This window comes from Perca flavescens, chromosome 21 (genome assembly GCF_004354835.1).
Source record: "Perca flavescens isolate YP-PL-M2 chromosome 21, PFLA_1.0, whole genome shotgun sequence".
In the NCBI taxonomy this organism is placed as follows: Eukaryota; Metazoa; Chordata; class Actinopteri; order Perciformes; family Percidae; genus Perca; species Perca flavescens.
The window spans coordinates 16,798,531-16,824,460 of record NC_041351.1 but is presented as its reverse complement, the minus strand read 5'-3'; the positions used below and the strand labels follow the sequence as shown (position 1 = coordinate 16,824,460).

At 41.3% G+C, this 25,930-nt stretch overlaps 1 protein-coding gene across 6 annotated transcripts in view; it reads right to left on the bottom strand.

Annotated features, from left to right (window-relative positions):
• Positions 1 to 87: 87 nt before the first annotated feature.
• Positions 88 to 25,930, bottom strand: part of LOC114547633 (myosin phosphatase Rho interacting protein) — a 50,418-nt gene continuing 24,575 nt past the window's right edge. Inside the window, exons 4-25 of one of the 6 annotated variants that reach the window (XM_028566900.1) lie at positions 25,532 to 25,683; positions 23,684 to 23,768; positions 19,987 to 20,206; positions 19,082 to 19,640; positions 17,671 to 17,812; positions 17,365 to 17,481; positions 16,074 to 16,130; positions 15,907 to 15,975; positions 15,694 to 15,783; positions 13,572 to 13,681; positions 13,386 to 13,424; positions 11,608 to 12,394; positions 11,393 to 11,509; positions 6,775 to 10,518; positions 5,546 to 5,693; positions 5,350 to 5,455; positions 4,725 to 4,884; positions 4,530 to 4,637; positions 3,986 to 4,072; positions 3,704 to 3,866; positions 3,223 to 3,308; positions 88 to 1,510 (exon numbers count right to left, since the gene is read on the bottom strand). In XM_028566900.1, the coding sequence (XP_028422701.1) occupies positions 1,439 to 1,510; positions 3,223 to 3,308; positions 3,704 to 3,866; positions 3,986 to 4,072; positions 4,530 to 4,637; positions 4,725 to 4,884; positions 5,350 to 5,455; positions 5,546 to 5,693; positions 6,775 to 10,518; positions 11,393 to 11,509; positions 11,608 to 12,394; positions 13,386 to 13,424; positions 13,572 to 13,681; positions 15,694 to 15,783; positions 15,907 to 15,975; positions 16,074 to 16,130; positions 17,365 to 17,481; positions 17,671 to 17,812; positions 19,082 to 19,640; positions 19,987 to 20,206; positions 23,684 to 23,768; positions 25,532 to 25,683 (7,218 nt within the window). In that variant the 3' untranslated portion in view covers positions 88 to 1,438. The other 5 variants (XM_028566902.1, XM_028566899.1, XM_028566903.1 and 2 more) reach the window with 5 other exon arrangements.

Here is a 25,930-nt window from a genome sequence, read left to right as displayed (position 1 = left end):
AAAGAATAAACCATATTCACAAACACTAAATTGGTACATTATAATGTGGAATTCCATTGTTTTAGGTTTAAAAAAAATAAATACTACTTCAATAACACTTCATTTATTTGACATCATACATTCAAATGAAAATAAAAAATATTCATATATATTTCATATAGAGCTAGTGAGCAAGGTATAAGTTTAAAACAAAACACAGAAGTCTTCGATGTGGCATATATATGTACAAGGCGTGGTTTGAATACTATACAGTGTGTATCCATAGCTGCACTGGTTTCATGGATGTTTGTATTCTTCACTCAGTTGAGGCACGACTAGATTTCATTGAGAGGTCAGGGATTGGGCCAAGTGCTTCAAGACTGCCGCTTACAGTAAAACATTAAAATCTCAACACCTAAACAGTAGGACTTGCAAAGCAAAGCTTATTAGTGTTAAGAGTTCCACACTGAAGCATAAAGTAGGAAGATGAGGCAACATGATCATTCTGCAATTCAATTTGATACTGTACAGGCATGCAAAGTCCTAAATAATTCCTGTATTTCCGAGATGACATTCTCACACCAAAGTCAAAACTGAGCAAACACAACTCCAGGTTTAAAAAAAAAAAAAAAAATCCAGTATCACTAACAAGTCACGGTTGTTCACTAAATTTGACAAAAGTCAGGATGTTTGGTTGCACTGCAATAATTGAATTAAAATCACTACACCAATTTGAGACAAAAAAAAAGAAGCTTCCTCAAGTAGTCAAGTGATAAGTGCAATCCCACCCCTCTTTCCCCCCTTCACACACAGACACTCCATTTTTTTATAAAACTCTCTCATACATAAGCAAGTTAAGCATCACATTGTTCTCCACTATCAATCAAACCATAGTTATAGTACAGCAGATGCCCCAACACTCAATAGCAAACCATACTCTTACATATATCCAGTAGTTATGTACAACAGAACTGGTGCAACATTAAAAACATTAAAAATGATTAGATATAGAAACTGTAACAATAATAAAATACAGCAGATACTTAATTCATATTGGGAAATATATATTATTCATACTGTGTATTGCTGTCTGTTTTGGCATTTTGGAGGATCACTAAAAATGCTGTCTTGTATCCCTCTCACAGCTTATTTGACACTTATATGATCTCCATGTTGGACAGATTATACTGTACATCTATGGATGTTTTTTAAAAGAAACCCTACACAGGATTGATTCAGTAAAACTTGTTTTCATTAATATAAAGAAAGAAAAAAAAAATCAAACAAAAATATGACAACTTGCATGGAAGCAGCAGGTCCAGGTTTTGAACTGACCTTGATAGATTTTTTTTTTTTTCATATTTCCTATAAGAGTCTTCAGCTGATGCTGGCACGGCCGTAACAATCTGACCAAAAGCCGAGGTCAGGAAAGAGAAACAAAACTTCAGATTCTTGATATTCAAATCTTTTTGGAATCTTTTGCCTCAAAAAGCTTCATACGCTCCTGGACAGTTAGTCCCTCTTTCAGGCTCTGTTAATAAAAGAAAAAAGGAAGTCATGACTTGTTCATAGACTTGTTGGGACCACCTCGAAAACGAGAGGATACATCTCAAGGGGTTTATCCTAATAAACAAATTTGAACAATAAACGATAAGGGTGCATGTGAGCAGAGAAGAGTGTTAGAAAAACCAAAAACACACAGACGTCACAAAACGGTTCGGTTATAAACCATCCGGCAGTCAATCTCAGACATTTTTCTGCTCTGGACTACATATTTTAATCTCAATGTAAGATATAAAAGGAAAAAGTTTGTTAAACTAGAATATGACCATGCCACATAAGCATATCTACTGGTGTGCACAATGCACAAATACATTCAAAACTCACAAACAAAAACCGACCATTACAAAAAAGGGTTGAAGAATGTTGAAGAGCACTCTCATTTCTCTATAAAACAGAACTATATAAATTACTCCTGGTGTGGGAAATTCACACACATCTAAAGTGCAATGTTAGAACCATTTCCTTCTTTTCGCATCCAATATCCAACTAAAAAAATGTGATTTGGGTTTTTGGTGTCGTCCCTCCACGCCCTACTTTTTCCTTGCAGGTCTTGCATATTGCAAACGTGTTATCTTCTGCACACACGCTGAAGAATTTCCAAACAGCTGACATGTTGCAGGTTAATTCCCGAGGTGCCCTACATGTGCGAGAATAGCGCAGACACACGCTTCACACGGCGGAAAAGTTGAAAAGAAAAAGAAAAAAAGAGACTGCTGTCGTGTCCGTGTGTGCGTTTGTCCTTGAGAACTGTAACTCAAATAACTTATGTTGTCAGTTAATTGTAACATTGACCGGCATGAAATCGGCATATGTCAGACTGACGTGCCGGTCGCCGGTCACGGCCGAGCACGTGAAAACCGGCTAATTCCGGTCACCGGCCGGTCTATCGGTGCATCTCTAATATATACCAATCAAAGAGAATGAGATATAAATGTGTTATTGGTGAGCTTAAGAAGGGCTGCTAGGCAGATTTTTCTACCTAGACTAGCTACAGCGGTTTCGTTATGCTATGCTAAATGGCTGTAGCTTCATCTTTCCCCTACAGATGCGAGTGGCATCGATTTTCATATCCAACACTCAGCAAAAATGTAAATAAGTATATTTACTTAAAGGTGACAAACATATGGGAGAAGATGTAACTGGAAAGGTTTTAGGACAAAGTTTGCAAACCTTCGCTTCCGAGAACTGCTAATGCTCACGCCTGTGATATCCAACTGAGGGGTGGACAGTACAATCGGCTTTGGTGGTGCAGGTTGGGGGGAGGGGAGATCATGCGAGGGCAGTAAGGGCATGCTTTGCACTACATCATGCTATACCTACAGCACATCTTGGGGCGGGGGTGGGGGGAAATCACCCCACAATGGGAGTGTCAGCTATCCCATGAGACCTGTTCAGTGACAGACTGACAGACAAAACAAAACAGTTGACAAACTTACAGGACAATAGACTCAGTAACAACGTCCTGACCAGCCAACTGTGGTACACATTTCTGCAGTATGTGGCGGCTAAGGTTACAACGATTAACAGCGATAAAGTCTGCATGCCAAAAGCTTTAACATCAAATCACACAGCAACCTGAAATGGTAGCTTTAGAGTGCTTAGTTTTTACTCCATGTTTGAATTTGAGACAAAATGCCTGTAATTAGGGAAGAAAAATGTTTTATTAAACTTGACACTCACCTTTGACCTTATGCCTCTTGATTGCTTGGAGGTTGTTGATCGTTCCTTTTTCAGGAAATCGGGATTACTTTTTGATTTCATGATATCTAAAAACAAAATGAAACCTTTATTATCATTTACCTAAAGTAGCATAATAGTTTAGTTTATTAGTAGTAAAGTTAACAAGTGATATGAATTTAATATGCGTTTTAATCTGCCTTATGCAAGTGCCGGGTCACTATAAATCCTGAGCTACTGTTTAAAGAAAGGTTTGAAAAACACCCATGCATTTATGGGTCAAAAATGGTTGTTGCTCTATTTTAATTAACACTTCATCCACATGTCAAACCAATTTAAGAAATATATATCAATATATATCTGCTCCATGTATTTTACATTTCCCATCTAAACAAGTGACAAAACGGGTTGTCATTACATTGTTTTAGTGCGGACTGGCTTCAGTACTTCCAAAACTTTGGAGATGTATGCATTTTCTATTTACCGTATCCAGATGTGACCGTTCCATCGACAATCCTCTCGCCTAAAGCTTCTGTGGCAATGAGCAGCTTCTCCTTCAATTTGCAGATGTCGCAGTCAGCCTTTGCTTTCACAATGCTGAGCTCTGTATAGATGTCCTTATATTTGTCTGTGGCATATTTCTTGTCCTGTTGAATTGGAATCAATGATTCTGCCTCTCAGAGTTTTTGCAAATGTTGTTTTGAAGAAATAATGGTACATAGCTTCAATAAATTGTTTGCAATACATGCAGATTGGTTTTGCTTACCCTTAAAGCAGACTGCAGTTCATCTTTCAAAGAGTGGATTTCTTGTTTAAGATACTGGATCTCAGACTCCTTAATTCGTAACAACACCTAGCACATGCAGAGAAACGCTCATAAGATTTAAAGATGCAGTAGGTAAGCCTTATAAAACTAACTTTCTGTCATATTTGCTGAAACTGACCCTATGTTTGAGTAGAACTACATGAAGAAGGTCATTTAAAAAAAAAAGAATGGCTCCTCTGGCACCACCTATAGCCTGTGTCAATCACTGCTCAGGCACACGCATATCATAGCGTCCTCCCCTGCCCTTTCCCCCGCACACGAGCTGCAGATAGATTTCCTACCCTTCCCCCCTCTTCACAACTCTAACGTGCACAGCTCTCCCTTGTGGGGGGAGGGTCTTAAGAGACCGTTTGGGCTTTAGCAGAAAGGAGGGAGGGACTTAGAAGCTGTCAATATTCAAATTTTTTGGCTAAGTCCTGGGTCTTCACAATCCTACCTACAGCACCTTTAAGATAAAATTGTGAGTGTGTGTGTTTTTACACACCTCCAGTTCATAGACATCTTTGCCCTGGGTAAGTGGTGACAGCGCTGTTTCACCACTGAAACAGGAGCGCATCCGAGTGATCTCTGTAGTCAGTCGGTTATTTAATTCCTGTTGGACAGAATAACATTATGTTTCAACCTGTGGACAGAGAAGTTCTTGTACGTACATGTGCATGTAGCCTATGTGCATTCTAACCTGGTTGTGAGCGTTTAGCTCCTGGTTCTCTCTCTGACACTGCCGGAGGGCCTGCCTCTCGGCCTCCAGTGCCTGAGCCAGGTGAGCGTTCTCCAGACATTTCTGAGAGTACTGCTCTGACAACACCTCCAGTTCTCTGTGGATGGACTGCAGCTCCTCCCTGGACAGTCAGATCAGTCAGATCATCACAATATTACATTACATTACACTACATGTCATTTAGCTGACGCTTTTATCAATATCAACAGGGATTCTCATCTGGCGTTTACCAAACCAGCCTAGCAGTGAGTGGATCCTTTTATGATGTGATATTCCCAAAAGCCTTTTGAAAAGTGGCTCCAGTTTATCAGCCGTAGACAAGCGGACAAGACTAAGTACCTACACTTGTCCTTACTGCAACACAGAGTTAAACTACATAGATTATCTGGCCGTCTACCTAAGCCATACTTTTAAGTGACACATTTTCCCAACCTCGGCACTCATAGTTAAAACCTGAATAGTGTTTTCAGGGTTTGACTGCATGCTCCAATCTTTTGCACTTTTTTTTAAATCAAAGAAAAAGTCAAATGAACATGTAAGCTCTTTTACAGGAAATAATGTGCTTCTCATCCTTAAAAAAACATACTCGTATTGTAAGCGAAGTTCATCAATGTCAGAGTTCAGTCCACTCAGTTGGGAACGATGGGTCTTCTCCAGCTCCTCCTTGTGGGCATTCTTCATCGCTTCAATAGCTACATGTAAGATGGATCACACATTTAATAACTGTATGTCAGCCTTGTATAAAGTATAGCAATTATGGGTGGAAATACAGTGGTCTTTACCAGCAATTGTGGCAGCAGTCTCCTCAGCCAAAAGTCTCTCTCGCTCTTCCATAAGTTTGGAAATCTCTCTCTGATGTTGCCTCTGGAGGTCATGTATTAGCTTCTGGTGTGTGTCTTCCATTGCTGCAAAGCCACGTTCACACGTGGCCTAAGGGAAGAAAGGATCAACAATCACGAAATTTTGCACTTACCACCTATGTTCTAATTAATGACTAATGCCATATCTATTAGTAGTTCACTAGGCTTCATGGTGTGTCATGCAAAATCAGTGATAGAAGACATGCAAGCTTTATGATTTTAAGCCCAGCTATATTAGTAGAGAGCGAGTTACAGCAGTGAAATTCTATTCTAGCTGAGCTGCATTTTTGTCATCAATAGACTGCACTTCCTTCTATTATTGAATGTGGGAAATGGTACGTCTATTGATGGCCCAATGAAGAAGCAATGTTGGTAGATGACCTTAAGTGTTAACAACCTGCAACGGATTGCTTTGCTTTATGTTAAACTATGAGGGATGTCCCAACCTGATCAGCAATTTTTCCCTGTGCATCTGTATTGATTGTATAATTTCTGATTAACTTTCGATCTTGCGTTTGCTCTGAGTACGCACAGCAGCGTGCAGTTCCAAGTTGCAGCATTTTTGCAGATATTTAGTCATAAAATGAAGTAGATAAATTAAATAAAAAAAGTTTAGATAAAAAGTCCCTAACAACACTACAATTCAATCTGTGGGGAACATGAATGTCCGTACCAAGTGCCACAGCAATCCATCCAATAGTGATTAAGACTAGAGGATAATTCTGGGAGGCATGAATCTCTGGGCCAAATTTTGTGCCAATCCATCTAGTAGATGTGGATATATTTCGATAATGATGGTCCATTTGAATCGCAATTGGCTGCAAATCAAAAGTTGGGACTTGGGACAGAAGGCAATCACCCAGTAGTTGAGATATTTCAGAACCGAAATGGTGGATCAACAGATTGACCTTGCCATCCCTAGAACTACACTGCTACAGTAGCAGAGCTCTAGGGATGCAAGCAAACATCATCTATGTTGCAAGTTTCAACATTTTTGAAATAATCTCAAATCACACCATTTCCCAATTCCAAACCCTCTGTGCATAGTAGTAGACCGATGAACAAAAGCAGCAGGTTATTTAGCTACCTAACTATTTATCTAGTACTCTCACTTAAAAAGAATCACTAAGGTAAAATGAAAGAGCAAAAACCTTAAGACTTTCAAAGTCTCTCTGGTATTTCTCTCTCAGGCTGGCCACATCTCCTTCTAGGTGCTTGCTCTCCAATTCGTCCTTCATGGTGCTCATCTGAGCCTCCAGCTCCTGGATGCGGTCCTTCAGGACCACCATGGAGTCCACCTCTGACATGATTTGTGCATCCTCCCCCTTCCCCTGCTCTTCCTCTTCCATTGGCGTGGCGACCTCATCACAAGGAGGCGAGTCGGAAACCCCAGGACCTTTTTCATCCTGTTGGTGCTTTTGGATACACTGAATGTTTTCCATATACTCTGAATGTAACTTTTCAATCTCCTGTTTGTGGATATGCTGGAGCTCACAGATCCGCTGCTCAAACTGCTCTTCCAGTTTCCTCACATGACCCTCATGGCGCTCCTCCATGGTGTCCATGTCCACTAGAAGAACTTCTAGCTTTCGTTGACTGTCAGCTGTCGTCTCCATGAGGGCCAGATCAGTTGAGACGCGCCCTTTCTCTGCTTGGCTTAGCTCTTGCTTGTGCCTCTGCTTCAGCTCTTCTGTCTCCCTCTGAAAATGCTCCTCCAGGAGAGCCAGTTGCTCCTGCTGCTGGGATAGCTGGTTCACACGCTTACTGATCTCACTCTTCAGTGTATGGTTCTCCTTCTGGAGAGTGGAAACGGTTTGTGTGAAGTTGAGGTGCTCATCCTGTAAGGATGCTTCATATTTCTCTTGGATTGCGCTGACATTGCGGGCGTGCTGCTGGACGAGATCATCCATGTTCTGACCAGTCTGTTTACACCAGCCCAAGTCTTGTTCGTGCATGGCCCGTAACCTGCATGCCACATAAGCCACTTGAGCCTGGATTAGGGCTTCGCGCATACAGAGAGAGGTACTTGTGAAATGATGTGAAGTTTGGTGGCCAAGAAGAGCATGGATCATTTTAGCCAGTCCAGGATGGTTTCCACCACTTTCTATCTCTTGGGCATACTTATGGAGGATTAATGCTTGTCTTTGAAGCTCATTAGCCAGGTTGTCATGTGCATTTTGCAGTGATTCTATAGAGTCAACACCACAAGAGGGCATTTCTCCAGCCAAGTGTCTGTCTACAATTTCCTCAGCCAAGCCTCTAGCCTCTTCCATTTCAATCTGCTCCATGTAGGGAGCAAGTTCAGGGGGGTGAATGTCAGCTAACTTTTGTTTACTAAACCCAAAGTTATTTTTGACTTCTTTTATTACATTTTTCAAATCAGGCCTTTTGGAAGCTTCAATAATTGCTTTCAGAGCCATTTCCCTTTGATGCAGGTTATCGTGGGCATCAGTCAACTCCCTTTTCAGTATTTGGAATTTCTCTTCATAGCAAAGTTTAAGGTTTTGAATAGAGTAGGCCAGCTCTGCTTTAATGAAGGTGTTAAAGATAACTGTGGTATCAACATCTACATCAGCTGAAACGCTGCCCTCTTTGGATTTAGCAACATCTGTCTCAGCTTTCTCCAATTCTTTCCAGAATGCACTTTCTAACATCAACTTCCTGGTCAAGACATCAGCATAAACTATAGCCAAGCAATCTTTGTCACCCACTTTAATGTTCTCCATGTCTTCCCATATCTCCGCAAGGGATTGTAGGAGGTCAGACTTTGAAGTCTGTATTAACAAAGCCATCTTGTTCAAAACGATTGCTTCAAATGATAACGTTTTAGCAAAGAGGTGCAGGGCTTCTTTATCTAGAGTCTCTGGGACTTGATTTTGATGGACAACTGGTGATTGTTCTTCCAACGTCTTTTGTCCTTGTCGGATGTACAGTGATGCATTGAACAAATCGTTCTCTATCTCTGACAACGAGTGCAGCTGTGAACCAGTGGTATCATGAGAGCCACTGAGAATAGTTCTGACTTTCTCTCTACTATTTTCCACACACACCAGAGCCTTGGCATAATGCTTATTGGCAGAACTACTCTGTATCCCACTTCCACAACTGAAATCCTTATTAGCGTTAGGCTTTGTTTCGGTCATCGTTAGATCAATCTTGGACATGTCTTCTGCTTGGATGGATCGTTGCTCTTCTAGATTCTGTGTGAGGTGTCTTAGTTTATCCTCTGTGGCTAGCAGTTTGGTCTCTAGAGCATGTACAATGGAGATAAACTTCTCTGGGTCACTACTGTGAGAGAAGGGAATATCAGATGAGAGGTTTCCTTCACTTAGATGGATTTCTTCATCTATATCCTGGTTCACTGTTTGTCTTGTGTCTGCAAAGGCAGTGCTCACATGGCTAGTGTCCAGGCCCTCTAGATTTATGTATTTTTGGCAATGAATACTGGAAAAACGTATTCTTGGTCTCTTAGCTTGAGACTCCTTATCATCTGGGTATTTCTCTGTGTTGGATGTATTGTCAAAGGAAAGTAAGAGTTCTGCGTTTGCTGATAAGGAGGCCGATGTTTTAAGCCTGGTCTTTTTGCTCTGGTCTGGGATTTGCTGCCTTTCCATGCGTAGGTCAGCATAGCCCAGCTGCAGGGCATTGAGATGTTGCTCTAACTCCGCTATGCGGTCCTCCGCAACCACAAGCTTAGCTTGCAGATCCTTTTCAGCACTACAGGGCTCAGCCTTATCCAAGATGCTTTGACTCATTTGACAAAGAAGCTCCTCCTTAGCTTGCAACTTTTGTTCGGTTTCCTCCAAGCTGTTGCCAAGTGCAGCCATTTTAACAAGGGCCTCTTTCAAGTCCTCTTCCTTGCGTTCCACCAGCCTCTCATACATCTCCTTAGTCTGCCGGATCTCTTCCTCTTTCTCTCTAAGGAACTGGCTCATTTTCTCAAACTCTTGGGTAGCCCTCTCATATGAGTGCTCCAGGGTGTAGTAATCAGCTTCTTCCGTTTCTAGACGATTGCGGAGCTTATTCACCTCACGGTCTGCTTCTGCAATCTGGTTAAGAAGCTCCTGACAGCGGCAAGTGAGATGGCTTTTCTCTTCTTCTAGCCTACGCACACTCTCCCTTAGTGACTCTACCGTGTCGGTCTTCTGGGCCAGCTCCTCTTGCAACTTCAATATTTCCTCCCTGCATTCCGTTCCTCCAGAGGCCTGCCTCCCTCTTAACAGGGCCTCCACCTGCTGCTTAGCCTTCAACAGTTGGTTCTCCATCTCTTTCTGTGCAGTTTCAGCCTCAGCTAATCTTCTACACAGATTCTGTCTTTCCCTCTCATGACTCTCTTGCATGCTATGCTGCTCCTTCCTCAGGCGCTCCTCTTTCAGTGCCTGACCCTTTTCAGTAGCACTTTGCCGAGCGGTCACCTCTTGCAGCATCTCCTGCAGCCTCTGTATCTCTCTCGTGTGGTCTCGTTGCAGGGCCTGCTGGCGCTCCAGGTGCCTAAGGGCCTGGCTTCTCTCCAAGAGGCTGGCTTCTACTTCACGGAGTCTTTCTTCACTGTCCTTAAGCTGGGCCCGTAGGGTGGCCTCACCACGGCCATATTCCTCTTCTTGTTCTTTTGAACGCTCCTGCTCAAGCTTGAGCTCATTGCGCATTCTGGCCACAGCCTGTTCACTGGCCAAGATTTCAGCCATTGCAGATGCTAGTTTAGCCTGCAGAGCCTGAATACCAGACTCATGGTGGTCTACAGCATGCTGGGCTTCTGTGTAGCTTCTCTTTAGTGTCCGAATCTGCTGCTGAGCAAGGTCCTGCTTGCGCTTTTGGGTCTCCAACTCGCCCTGCAAATCTTCATTAAGCTTGTGCAGGCGTTGCCATGGTACCATGGAGGAAGAGGGTGTTGCACTCTTGAAAAAGATTGATGAGATAATTTAATTAATGACATCAACTTACTTCCTCTTCCATAAACGGAGTACCACATCTCGGGGGTAATTAGGAAAATAATTTTTTTCCTTTCTTGATATCAATCTCTCTTTTGATCAGTTTATTTCCCCAAGCTTCCACTGTGCTTTTTCAGAGGTGACTTGGAAATTGAAAAGTAGGGTGGGTCAATAGTGATTTAAAAAAAAAACAAATCTAAAACAGACCAACTAATTCACTTTTGCAAAGTAAATATGATGCAATACAAAAAACATTCTGGTTGTGAAAACGGCACAATTTAAAAAAGCAATTAGTTAAAGTAAGCAATTCTGAAACACTGAAAAGCATGCAGAAATCAAGCTTGAAAAGGGCACACAGAAAAAGCACAGATGAGCAGAGAGAAAAAGCACAGTGCAAGGCTTCATGATCAAGTTTCTTACCTTGGGCATATCAGATCAAATCAACTATTTTCCCAGGAGATGTGCAACTCCACAAAAACAGTTAGTGAAAACTCATGCTAAGAACACCACAACCATGCATATCAGTTTCAGAGAATAAACACCCACACCTGTTAGTAGAATTTTATACAAGTTACAGTAGACACACATAAATTGGATCTATCATGAGCAAGTAGACTGTATAACAGAAATGCAATCTACACAATTGACAGCTGACAGTTGATAACATTTACTGCACCACGTTTGATCAATACATTTATACTATCTTGCAAACTTTAAAACCATTATAAACATTTGAATGCTTAAGATTTCTTCATCAAAATTCATGTTGGAATGCGATTTGTACATGTTGTCCGTTTTAAAACGCATACAAATCCTGCACGATGAATGGTGAGTGTAGTACCTGTAGCACATAGCCGGCTCTGGCACTTTGTTCTCTCCCTAGAGCATCTTCCAACTGCTCTTTTAAAACGTTGTTTTGCTTCTGTAGTCGGTCCAGCTCTTGCTGCTTCTGTCCCAACTGAACAAAGAAAGAAAGAGAAGAAATAATGAATGAATGGCACAAGATGCTCCCATACTATGATTATGTATGTATATGAATAAAATGAGGAAACGCACCTCTTTGTCTAGCAGTGCAGCAAGCTCATGTGCAGGCAATCTGTCAGAGTTACCAGAGTTTCCTGAAGCTGTGTTGATGGGCACTTGCTTCTCTTCTCTTAACGGTGTTGTCTCCACCTGATGCCATCGTTGCTCAATCTCTTCTCGGACACCTGAAGTTCTGCTGTCTTTCTTATCTTCACTGGCAGGACACATGGCCATAGTGTGGTCTACTTCCATCTTTCCTTGCTCTTGACATTCAGGTATCGACGGCTGTACCGGTGATGTAGTGTTTAGTGTGGAAATCATGGTAACAGTGACAGTATTTGGCATGTGGGTTGCACTGGTTGTGCTATGTAGAGGGACACCCTCACTCCTCATAACACTCTCCTTTTCTGCTTCTACAGTCATAGAAAGTGGCCGAGCACCTGACACAGACGAGGTTTGGATGGAGGAGGTAGAGACAGGAGAGGACGCTATAGAGGAAGGGGAAGAGGAGGGAGAGCAATATGAGGACGTTGTGGAGAATGATGAGCTGAGGTCGACCGAGTCTGCTCGTTCCTTCGCAGGCTTTTCGGTCTGTTCCATTTTGAACTCAGACCAGTCAAAAGTCTTGGAGCGGCCCTCTCGTCTGCGCTCACGAACTCGGCTTTTAAGGGGCTCAGAGGGAGGGGCAGAGGCATTGTTGCAAGCTAGCTGTCTGTGGACATCAGACTTGGGAGTCACAGGACTGGAGCTTGGCTCAGAGGTGGCCTGTAGACACGGCTCCAACATCACGTGGGCCTTTGTCTTCTCCTCGGGGAAGGATCTGAATGGACAACACAAAAAAAGAAACGTATGATGGCTTTAACAGAACACGATCAATCTTTACATTTATATCAGCTCGAGCTACAATACTATTACATGAAGCTTTGCTGGACAAACAATGCATACATTTATGGCAGTGCAGCATCATTTAATTGCGCATTAAAAGCATGATAATCAGTGAAATGCATCAAAGTCAAAGCATCAACATCAAAATGCTTAAAGGGCACACTACATTAAGCTGAAAGCAGCTTTGGTGTTAACAGTCATAATCTGAGGTAAGCCTGATGGCAGACGCCTGCCTTTAGCTGCTATTTGTATACAGTAGTAGCTTAAGGTGAAAAATGTGTTTGATTGGCACATGTGGTGTTGAGGGGCAAAGCATTTAAAATAAAATTTAAAAAAGTGTCCTGACAGAATAATCTATTTTCACCACGTTGTGTGTGGAAGTTTCAGGAGGTATGAGTAAGGGGAAAATGAGAAGGCACAGAGCTCAAGAATGAGAAAGAGGTGTCTGTGAGGCGTCTTTGCAGAAATACCAAAAATATCACACATTCTCCCCTTGAAGAGAGCTGCCTCAGAGACCCACTGGCAGACTTTATGACTCCGTAAATGCCGGTCAGAGCATGTATACAGCATCATGTGGCAATACTCAGCTTTTAAAAACAAAAGAAAGGTTAGGTACTTACAAAAACCCTCAGGTGAACTGTGGTTTTGGAACAAAAAATAGAACTTCATATGCCAGCGCTTATCAAGTTAGAGTTACCCATTCAAATCACTCTCTGCTGTTGATCAACAGGAGTTTCAGTAGGTTATTCTAGTATGTTGATGTGATTGCAGCGTGTGTCTCTATAGTGGCACAACTGACAGGGAGACATTACTCAACAATCACATGACATAGGGTGGGACAACAAACACGCTGGTGCTGACATTGCTGAGCAATTACATCACTGTTTCGAGGAGGGAGAAGATATTCAACACACAAGCACTCCAACCTGGGCTTCAGAACGGACAGTTTCAGAGTGATGTTTTTCCTGGAAGCAGGTTGAAAATACCGGTTGAGGGAGGAAGAGAAAGAAGGAAAGAGGGTGAGGAAGAGAGAGGGATTCAAATAAAACAAGTAAAAAAAGCAGCAGTTGTATCTGCCAGTGGTTGAAGTGTTAATCCTCTTTGGGTTTTACCGGGTGACATCGGGGGCAATAGTTGGTCGCACATTCTTCATAATGGCCTGAATCCAGTTGCGACGGATTCCAGAGGTCATGGCTGACAGGGTGCACACTCCCTCTTTACACTGAAAAAAGAAAGGCATTTCATTTAAATGACTGACAGGGATGCGACAACATGGATTAAAATACCTTTTTGACACTGAAAAAACAAAGCACATTTTTGTACAAGTCTAAAATAGAATTAAGACTGGCAGCAGTTGAATTGCCTAGACAATGCAAGCCCTTTCCTGTTTCATGGGACAGACTCATTTGTTGCTCTTCTTTCACTGACCGTAACCAGATGTGGTGGGTAGACAATTTATATTCACGGCTTAAGATTTCCTTCAGTAACTTCTTTAAAATAATTGTATTTGTAAAATTAGCTGTAATGCAGAATATTTTTTTAACATTGTGAGTGAAAAATTAAAAAATTCTACTTAGTTACAATCTACACTCTCTCCATAGTCCGGTAGCTGCACCCCACTCAGAACACAGTTTTATCAGAAGCAGACTAAACGGTTAAAAAAACTGAAATGAGGAAAACATCTCCTTTGCTCTACTCTGTTAAACTTCACTGAGCTCATGTTTTGAAAGCTTTTTTTTTTTTTTTTTTTTTTTTCGGCTATCACTTCACCATCTCCCCTTTTGCCACAATATAATAGCGAAATGCAGAGTTTTATAGTCCAAGAGAGGCAACCATTTACATAAATCTCATATAAAACTATTTATTTAATGTGGAAAACAATGTGTTGTGTTGTTGAACATCCAGTGCGCTGGACCCTTCAGGGCTGTTGCTTTATCACAAATTTAGGGAAGCTTGAGAGCAGTTTAGAATGGATGTGAAACCGCTACTGCCCTATTTCTGCGGACAATATATTTGAATAATTAATGTGCGGTTTTGGGATTCTTTACAAATACCATTTAATGTTAATAGTCTCTAGCTTTACAAATGAGTTGAGGCAGATGCAACACTTTTACATATACAATTACACAACATTACATTTAGTTGCCATCTGTCTTCGTAATGCCCTAGACTGCCAAAGATTGGCAAGAAAACAGTTTTAGCATTAAAAATATCCCTTTAAATCCTACACTCAACGGCCTTAGCTTTACTTTGTGTGCAATACATTTAACTTAAACCTTTTAAACATGGACCTCTAGTGGAATTTAAGTGATACAAGAACACACAAGTGGACACAGTTACTTATTAAAGCTTCTGAGAACACAGTAATGTGATTTAATAAACCAGGTACTTTATTCCACTGCTTTAACTGCAATGGCAGAACAGCAGCCCCGCCAAGTGCAGCCATGGAGCAGAGGGAGTAGACATAAATACTGGAGTTATTAATTTCTCGACACCAAACCCATGTTGTTCTTAGCCAAACAGACAACGATCCCCTTTAATTCTCTATTTCTGACTTCCCCCAGAGAAAACAGCTGGGGAAGTTGCATCAAGCAAATGTTAACAAAATAAATAACTTTGTAGCAACCGTTCTCCTCATGTAGGATTATTATGGCAAATTTAAACCCACCCATTTAAACGATTGAACTGCATTGCAACTATATGCGTCCAGTAAGTATTTTGCCAGCAACAAGTGCTAAAAATGTTTAATGGCCAAAGGATTATATGACAAAAGTATTCTGTCATGGTGTTCAGAGCAGCATCCATAGAACTGCAGAACTATTATGCAATTATAGGTCAGAGTTAAATTACTGTAAACATTATTGTTTTTGAAAGGGGAGTGGTGAGTAAATGTGGACAAGGACGGGACTTTTGAATGCAAGAGGTTAGGTAAACATATTGTGAAGGATGAGGGGCACAAGGGTTCAGAGAGACAAGCAGGGCTGACGACGGCTGCAGCAGATTTAGACCACTATGATGTCAGCCTCTCACAGAGAGATGACAAGTCAAGTGACATCCATCATGACGGACAAAGAATCGTTTCAGAAAGACAAAACCTGATACCTAAAGCTGCATCACATGGCTGGATATAGACTGGCAGGAGACAGCAGAGCTCAAGTGTGTAGACAATGAGTTACATCTTTACTCGGGATTAATGACGCAAGACAATCGATGACATGAAGAATCACCACTCACCAGGATTTGGAAGCCATAATTCCTCTGGACCGGGAACTCTTTGACATCATGACATGTGGAGAGGTCAATCTCCCCATCCAGTTCTGAAGCCTAAGGAAAAAAAAGTTTTAAACAAAAACCCAAAACAGAACAAACAACAAAAAGGTCCTAGGTAATTGCCTATTCATTCTAAATAACTGTCAAAACCACACAGTCTCTTGAAGATAATTTTACCTCCTCGGCTATTGAGTCCTTGTAGTACCTCAAACTCTGATCTGTCAGGACAAACCAGTGTTTCTTCCACTAAGGGACAAAAGAAACCATTAATTGTTTTACCGATCCTCTATGGGTATAATATGATTTTTCAGTAGATGAGATGTCATTTAATGAAAGAAAATTACCATTCCGTCTTCGTACAGCTTTGTCATCCATCCTTTTTTGAAGTTCAGCAGATCTGGCTGCAATTAAAACAGATTAAAGTGATGTGATATTACATGATGCAACTAGACTAACTCATTAAATCTATTTACTCAATCTCATTAATTGATTAAACATCAACCACATCAGCAAAAAAAAAGGAGGCCAAAACAAATAAAATTTAACATTTTGTGCTAATTTGTCACTATATTGGAAGTCGTCACTAAGTGAGCATTCATCACTGAGTAATCAGTATATATAGTTGACATCTCCCTAAACACATTACATTAGGTTACTACCTCAGCTCAAGAAGTATAAGTACAGATACGTAGCTTCAGCTAAAGAGACTGCCTGGCGGGAGCTGGACTTTCCCTGTGAAACACAAACTGCTGCACACTGAAACCAAGCTCAAGTCTGTTTATAGACTTTAAAGTAAAGCATTCGTCCAAAACTTGGCCTCTCCTCACTCAACAATACCTTGTTTTTGTTGAGCTTCATCAGGTGTGGTGTCACCGCCTGACAGAGAGTCATTCTGATGCCTAACTGCCTTCACTTCAAATGTTGACAATCTGCTTCTGTCTGTCTGTCCCAGGGACATACACACGACTGCGGCTACATCTGTGCTGGCTATTTATAATCATCAGTAGCGGTGGCAGCAGTGGTGTGTACGTGTGTGTGTGTGTGTGTGTGTGTGGGCGGGGGTTCTGGCAGCTGAATCTCGGCCAGAGAGACCAACCACACACTGACTGGATCACCCCTGTAGCACTGAACAGACCTCGGATCAGTAGCAGTCAGTTTGGTAGGAGTCAGACGTAAGAAAGATACCAGTGCAAACTTAAGCAACTTTAGGCATACTTTAATTTCACTTGGGATGACTGAAGAGACAAGTATTGATTTAATATTGTATATGCAGAAGTCGCAGTGCTGTTTGGGTGCATGCATAATTGAAGTTCAATTATGTGCGCTGACCAATGCATACTGTCATTCTCCTGAGCAGTGAACATTACAAAAAAAGTTGGTTTATGTGGTGCAGAAGTAGAAAAACTAACAAACCACCACTGCAGCATAATAGGTTCGATCTCTGCTGCAGCGCTTCTGAAAGTGCTCCATTGGACACAATTGGTCGTTTTCATGGGTGGGAAGGTGGTGAGGGATCATACAATTTTATCTGCATCTCAATCTTGAATCACAAAGCCATTTAAAAAAGGACCTTGAAATACATTTTTAGTCCACTGGTTATGGTCCCTATACACTTACTGTACTGTCAGTACTCACAGTCATTTGGGACTCTGTGACTCTGCGGTCCAGTGACTTGGCTCTTCTTAAATTAGCAAAGGTGGTGCTGGACACATCAGGGACTGAACGATCTTTTCCTGCATCCAGTGACATCTCCTACAGTATATATATATAAAAAACATTTACTTATTATTTTATTATTTATCATTATTAGAAGTAATCCCATATCAAAGTAAAGAGATTATGCTTTTTATTCTCATTGTATAGTGCATATGCCATTCAGTGAATTATTTTAGTATTTTACACCTTTTTAGATTTAGTTGTTTAACAAAAAGAATAGCATACATGTTTGTTAGCCAGATAGCGCCTCTCACTGCGGCCTTGTCTCTGGATTAGCATGGTGTTAGCGGAGGGTTCATGGGAGCTGCTTGTGTCCATGCGCTCTACAGGCTGACCCTCCTCAAATCGGCCAATGACTTGAGAACGCCTAAGAGACACAAAAGGACCATTTTCTTCAAATATGTATTCAATACACAGCACATACAGCATTTCACTCAACATAAACATCTTGTCTGACAATGAGTTGAATATCTAAATCATTTTGCAGCATTAAAAAAGAAAAAGAACTGTTCTCAAAAACAGCAGCACATCATCCTCAAATGGTGGCAGAATCAGCATAAAAACAAGATCAAAGCATGATATGAAAGTGAATTTGAGCCAAAATCAATGTCCATGATGAATACAAGTAGTTTCAGTTTATTGCGTGCAGAATGCAACACTGATATTACTGCACAACATTTCCATACAATATGTAGGAAGTTTGACTTTGAACATCATTCTAGACTCAAAGTCCCTTTCATAGACAATGTGCAAGGTAGAGGTAATATCCCTAAAGAGACCAATCCAGAGATACATCAAATAATAAAGATTAGGGGTTATATGATGAGAGATTAAACTTTAGAAGAAAAGGAAAATGACTAGGATGGTGGATTAAACGACTTGCAGAAGTAGCAGCAATGGCAACACAGTCGGCGTTACCTTAAGGCTGTGCAGTTGTGAATGTGTATGATTTTTTGTGTGTGAGTGCACAAGAAAGGAGGAGAGATCAAACTGTACGTAAACCAACCATCAGCACCAACCACCAGTGTGTGTGTGTGTGTGTGTGTGTGTGTGTGTGTGTGTGTGTGTGTGTTTGTGTTCCCAGACAGTGCAGAGATGAAATGAAAGAAAGCAGGAATCAGCGGTGACCAGCAGGGAACAGCATTGGGACAGGGGTGGAAGGGTTGGTTGAGCATTAGCGCTGAGAAGCTCTGTTCAGTAGCCCCTGGAAAAGATTGAAACAACAAAAACTAGCAAAGTAGCAAGAGCAGAAGGTAAGAGATCAATAGTAAGTAAAGTAAAACATGCATTTCAATCCTCAAATTATTAATGGCAAACCACTGGTAAAGCTAGGGGAGGCAGCAATAGCAAAAGATGCTCAAGATATAGGAGTGCCTTAAGGACAGCAGCCACGGGGTGGTGCTAAAAAAACTAAAATGCTGAATGCTTTAGGCAATGCATGAGCTTCACATAATATTTTACTTTACATGCTATCTATATGTTTTAAGGCTAAATCAAGGGCTAACAACCAGTGGCTCATTAATGATTATCAAGTGAATCTGCATGTATTTTTCTGCTATGAGATATGAGACTTAAAATGTCTCTGCAGAATATTTTTGCAGTGTGCCGAGCATGACACTTATCCATAACCTTTTACCTGCGCTGCTGTCCGAACAGCCGAGCCACCTCCTCTCTGCCAGGACTCCGTGTCCGTGCCCTCAGCTCTTGCCGCTTTTTTTCTGAGCGGAAGGCTTCACGGTAACTCAGTCTGCGCGCCCTTGGCACATCGGACAGCGCAGTATACTCCCTGCCAGACCGGCCCAGTCTGCCGTCTCCACCACTGACACTACCGGTGCTTCCTCCACCACCACTGCGTCCCTCCCAGGTGGGTGTAGTCCCACTGGGTTCGGAGTCCAGCGAGCTCTGGGAGGAGCTGATGGTGGAGTAGCTGGGAGAGACAAGCGCACCTGGAGAAGGGAGAGAATCTTGGGAGGGTTGATAAGGGGAAGGTTGGGATTCAGACTCAGAGTTGTACCTGGGACTGAGAGCTCCTAAAGAGGAAGAGGATGCTGAAGAGGACAGGGGCAGATGCTGGGGTGGCTGGGGTGGCTGAGAGTGCTGTGGAGACTGTGGAGAAGGCTCTGACTTAGTCTTCTCCAGCGAAAAGTAACCACTCTCCACTCGTACCTTGCGTCCGGTGCTAATGGTGCCGCCATCTGAAGCAAGGACACAGTGCCACCAATATGAAACACCCAAAACAGTCTGTATATAATGCTAAATGTGTGAACATACATTACATATCTACTGTATTGTATTCTGCAAAATAGTGATTAAAAAGTTAGTGACTAAAAAGACTAGTTCCTATTTCCTCAACTAGTGAAGACTGATGGTCAAGTGCCTGAAAAAGCTTATGCTTAAAACTAGCAAGTAAACTAAAAGTGAGCCATGTGCCATGTGAGAGTGCCTTTATGTTAGTTGTGAATAGCAAACATATAGTTTTTCCTTATCCAACAGTGAAACAATAGCTGAAGCATATATACAGGATGTCATCTTAGTCCTCACCATCTTGAGTAGAGATATTGGAGTCTGGCTGGCTCTGGCTCAGCTGGCTCAGGCAGGAGGCACTGCGGCTGCAGGGGATGGTGGCCCTGCTCCAGCGGCTCTCCTCCTGCCACAGAGTGGCACGGCTCAATGGGACTCGCTCAGCACTGGCAATGCTGCTGGGAAGGCAAGGGATGCTTCCTCCGCTGCTGGTCACCGTCACCTTGGCAGGACCAGGCTCCTGGGTGCAGGTTTGGGTTGGAAGGAGTGGATGGGAAGAGGAAATTACATAATGGGAGGTAAGGTCACAGAGAGACTACAAAAAGGAATAACAGAAGGAAAAAGATTGAGGAACAATTAAACACTAAAAAGTAAATGTGAAAAACTCAAATAAAAAAGGATATATCTTTTCTTTAAATCCTGACTTATTGATGTATACTGTATGTGCTTCAAAGCCAATCACAACACCACTGTATCATTATAACAGATTATCTCACTTATTACTTCCAGTTCGTTCAATGTTGGGCTATTCAGTGAAAATAAGCTTTCTGCACAGCATAGTAACCTATGGCTTTAGTTTGAAGAGGCAATTGGTGTTCAGTGGCACAGCTCAGTGGTTTTGCTTTTTTACTTCTTGGGTTTTTCATGTGTATGTGTCAGGTAAATCCAATACTTAAAGTGACAAAGCAAAGAAAAATTGCTTTCATCATAGGTAAAATTACTAATTCTGGGGAAAGAGAAGGAGGATGCGTGGAAAGGAGAAAGAGATTAACAGCTTGACAAAGAACAAAGAGCTAATTCATGGCAAACACACCTGTCTAATTGAGGGAAACTGAACTAAAAAAACTGAAAAAGACATTCTGCAGAGGAGGAATATATTGGAATAGAATTTCTAGGATAAAAACCATGTAGATTATCTTCATCTGAAAGATGAATACAAAAAGTGTAATCAATCACTCATTGCTGTTGTGTTCAAAGTCAGCATATTAAAAAGGCCCTGTCGATGTTTGGCAGACTTGCAAGATCATTTGAGTTCATCAGAGGAGAAAGAAAGATTACCAAAGCAAAGTGCAATCAATCAGCCTACTTGAATCTCCACAAACATGATATTGTGCTAATAATCACTCTTTCATTATCGGAGACAGAAGCAGAAAGCATGCCATTTTTATCTACCCTCCACCTGGATTGATTGGGATTATAATAAATACTATTTATTGGGCTGGGAGTTCAAAGCCACTAAGGGTGAAGCAGGACAAGACGTTTGGCCAAGCTGAACTCACTGGGTGTCCATTCATGTCTTCAGTGGAAAAACACTGGCTTGTAGTTTCTCCACCCTGCCAGTCACAAAAAAACCTTCGATGTTAATGTTAGCTATGTAGTGCTGATTTATAAACAATACAGATAGACCCCAAAATCTGTCTCAATGATTTCTTTTTTCTTTTTTCGCACTTCGGTGTTTAGCTTGGTTCTTATTTAGACCAAATTCATGCAAATATAAGGAATATACTATTACAAGATGTTAAAGAGTTTTGTTGCTTAATAGCCAACACAAGAATCTGAAAGTAAAAACTTATTTCAGTTACAATATGAGACACACATATGTTCCCAGTCATATAATTGTTTTGTACAAAATGTCAGGTGCTTCAATTTAGGGGCACTACCCAGATAGCAAACATGTTACAGTGCTTAAGTATTTACAATAGTTTGAGCATATGTCACTAGTAACTTAAGTCAAAGTGGGAGGAGAGCTTTCAGGTGGAAATGGGAGCCTTAAAACAACTGTGGGTTTTTATCTGTGACAATCAATATCACATTTCCAACCCAAAACAACTGAACAGCCCTGGAGACAATAATAGAAACTGACATTAGACAAGCAGTGAAAGCATAATCACGCTCACACATTATCAGCCCTAATTATATGGCTCGGCCTTAACCGCTTGACTGTTATTTCAAGCAATGCTCACTTCACACACATGCAAAAAAAAAAAAAAAAAAAAAAAAAAAAAAGAACTCCTGTTGTACAGTATCAGCCAGGTTTTTGAGCTAGTATTGTTATTTAACGCAGAAATCAACAACCTATTGAGATAAAAAGTTTATAGAAGGTACACTCATCTACACAGGAAAGTATTGTTGATGAACACAGCAACGCTTAAACAGTCGAGGTCATCATTGTGCCACCGCTGTCCCTATTGGGGTCAGCCTGTCTGATTCAGGGCACCGTCATTAGAGGAGCCAGAAAATGAACTTCAGAGAGAACTTTGTGGGCACTCACCACAAATTTGACCTCACATCAAAAAAGTAGGTAGGGAAGGGGAAAGCTGTATGGGTGGTAAAATATTACACAATCTAATAGATTTCCTCTTGTTATTGAAACAATTACTATAATATTAAAGCTTGACCTAGTCCTGAGATGTTATTTCTACCTACCAGGGAGAAATCTGACTGCACTGACATGAAAAGTGCATTCTTATTCTCTATAAGCATTACGTTTCCGATGGATGTCACACACACCGCTGCAATGACGCTGCTCACCTTGCTCTCAGACTGTTGAACGCAACTGTGTATTGTTTTATAGTTGCTAAACTTTGTGTGGATATACTAATTTTATTTTATTTATTTTGAGTCCTTCTAAAGACATTTCTCTCCAAGGGGAAATCTTTCTGAGTCTCTCTACAGGGTGGTCAATGTGGAAAGTCAGCTAGTGAAGAGCACTACAGGGGATTCAAGCCCTAAAGTCCACCTTTACAGACTCATTGACTTTGACGTGCATTCTCAATAAGTCTCCAAGGCTCAGTGCTGTCATGTTGTATAATCAGAAAACGTTTGTAGGATCCTTCATGAAGATGTTAAGCCATTTTGAGCATTTTACTCACAACGTTATTTTACAAAGTATTGTTCCAGTCGTCATGAGCATTTTGAGCTGAAGACCTACACTCACTCACTTTCACAGTGAACATAGGGGATGTTAATTAAAATCTGTGAGATTTCAGTTTCTAGGGTTTAGGGCAGGGATTTAGACTGTACTTGAATATTTTGATAGCACACTTCTGTCTGCTGCCTTCTAACCAGGTGATACAGAGTGTGTGTGTGTGTGTGTGTGTGTGTGTGTGTGTGTGTGTGTGTGTGTGTGTGTGTGTGTGTGTGTGTGTGTGTGTGTGTGTGTGTGTGTGTACAAAAAGTAGGTCAACATAAATACAGAACAACATTGTCGGAAACATAATGCAAGTATTTCTTTCAGAAAAATAGCTGACTATGTGTAAACTTGTAATTCACACGGTTTACCAATGACCATCAATTATTGTATATGTATTACTTAATTTAGGAGTATGTGGCATGCAGTATATTTGTCAATTGAGACTGCCATGTCATGGGACTTAAAAAATGCAAATATGGATAGCAGTCATTTTAGAAATACTTCAGTTATAACACAAACAAGCACAGTTACTAAACGAGAGTTGCATCAGAATTGTTGCTGCACTTGGTACCGGAATGACCAAATTCTTTTAAAATCACCTAAACCTTATAATCCCAAAATACTGTTCATCTGTAATTTCACTAAAGCTGTAGCATCCTCCTCTCCTTATTCTCTGCTACACACCTGTACACAGGTTTAGGTTTGCCAGGATTAGGCAGCATTCAAGAGCCCATCCATACACAATAGCTCAGTGTGAGCGATGTAAAAGCACTCTGCTATGGAGTGTGTGAATAGGTGCATTACCTGCTGAGTGGGTGCATCAACCTTGCGTTTTTTCTTCTGGTTCTGCTTGTTGGTCCTGGGGTATACAGTCAGAGCCTCCTGCCACCTATGAATAGTGAAACAGTCAACATTGTTGTTCTTGGGGCACTAAATGAAGACGACACAAACCCTGCACCCGTGGTAGATCAATATATTACTGGGACAACGTTCTCTGGAGCAACGTATAAACCATTATACTTGCCAGGACAAGCATGTGCATGACCTAATACCACTAACTGATTCAAAGAAAAGATACAACTACAGTGTATTATAAATTAAACCTCCTCTACTATCTAGACAGTGACGTAATGCAGCGACAGAAAACATTTAGTCACCATCTAATCCTCTAGGTGGCAACACAGATCATTTTAAAGTCTGGTGTGGTTACATTTGACTTTCCTTGATCATTTTCGTATGCTTTTTTGCTCTCTGTGTGTGCTCTTGACAAAAAAAAAAAAAAAAAAAAAAAAAAAAGCAATTCACGAGGACATTATTATCTAATTAGCTGGGGTGGATTTAGCTTTGTGCTTGAAAAGCACAAATACAGTATTTACTACACAGCACAAACAATACTCCCACACTCATAGCTTTTCAATGCTGCTGTAGCACCATCATTCTACTTTCACTCCACACAAGGTAATGCATGTGAATCCTCAATCCAAATCATCTGGATGAATTCTAACCCAGATGCAGTTTGCTTAAGTTTTACTAAAATGCTCATTCATGGTCTTCTAAAACTAGACTAAAATGTTCAGAGTCCAGAGATTTAGTCTATTTAAATGACTAAAAATAAGAATGATGAAGTGGACAAAATATAACTAAAGCTCATCTGGACTTTAATGTTCTAAAAATAGCCATCAAGATGAACACTAATCCTCATGCAATTGTAAAATATAGGACTTTATGCAATACGGAAACCCCTGGCTCTTTGATGATTAGAATAATTTAACATGTCATTTATCTGCTCCACCCAGTTTGTCAAGAGTGAAAACCTTTGGTGTGGAGTGTCACACTAACCTGTCATAGTGTAGAAACGAACATGTGACACATTTATAAATGAATAAGTGCCCATGCAGCTCTGTCATTATACTGTAACGTAATGAATCAATGTCATTTGTAAGGAGCTTAACATACAAAAATAATAAATAAATGTAAATCCTGGTTGGTACACCACTGTCAGCTAAAGGCAACCTCTGCGAGGGCTAATATGATCAGGTGATGGCCCAGAACCAACACATGGGAGCCAGATGATAGGCGAGTGGGAGGCGTACAGTGAAAGAGCAGGTAGCATAACGGAGATGGGTGTTGTGAGTCACAGATCCCCAAGAATAGCCATAGTATGTATGCTACAGCCAGGGAGGGAGAGTGCAGTGCAGAAATACACTTTGATTGTGCAGCAGTGGAGAAGAGGCACAACCCAATTATGAGGCTTAAAGCTTGTGTGTTGTGATCTGTGTCCAGGTACAGTATGTGGGGGGGGTTGTGAACACAGGGAGACGGCTAGAGAGGCAAGGAGAGGGAACAGTTCAAAAATGTGCACTGTCACTGCAGTGTGTGGATTGCAAGTCTCTGAAAAAGCACAGCCCAAAGGAGGCAGCAAGGAGCAGAGCAGTTTTGGCAGCAAAGGCAGCTGCGCACAACTATTCTCCCTTGTCCAAGTCTCTGTCATCCCTATCCACTCAAGCCAAAGTAGAAAGCAACACAAACCATACTGCCCACCTGGGTTAGGGTTACCTGGGTTATATTAAATACAAAAGATATAATGGCCGATATCTACTTGTTATTCCGACATTAACAGATCACAATCTTGGTTATTACTTTATATCTTACCCATTGATAATTTCTTTACACTCAGCCCGTATGAAGTGCTCTTTCTCAGGTGTCAGGATGCACAGCGAGTTCTTCTGACCTGTCCTGGACTCTCCATCGATGACGTCGGAGCACTGGTTCATGTTGATTGTACCCTGGGGTAGAGTGCTGGGCTGGAGGACACAACAGAGACGCATAGATAAAATGTTAAGTGGGGAAGTGAACAGACGTGCCCACATATCCCTCCCCATGGTCAGTCTTTTCACACAGTCCTCCCCAGTATAAATTTTCCTGCCAAGTTTGGCAAACCTCACACTGATATAATCGCAGTCTGCGCACAGGCAAATGTTCTTGTTAGGGCTTGCTGTAATATTTTTGTTTCTTGTGATACATATTGCAGCATTTAAAAGAGAGTAATGT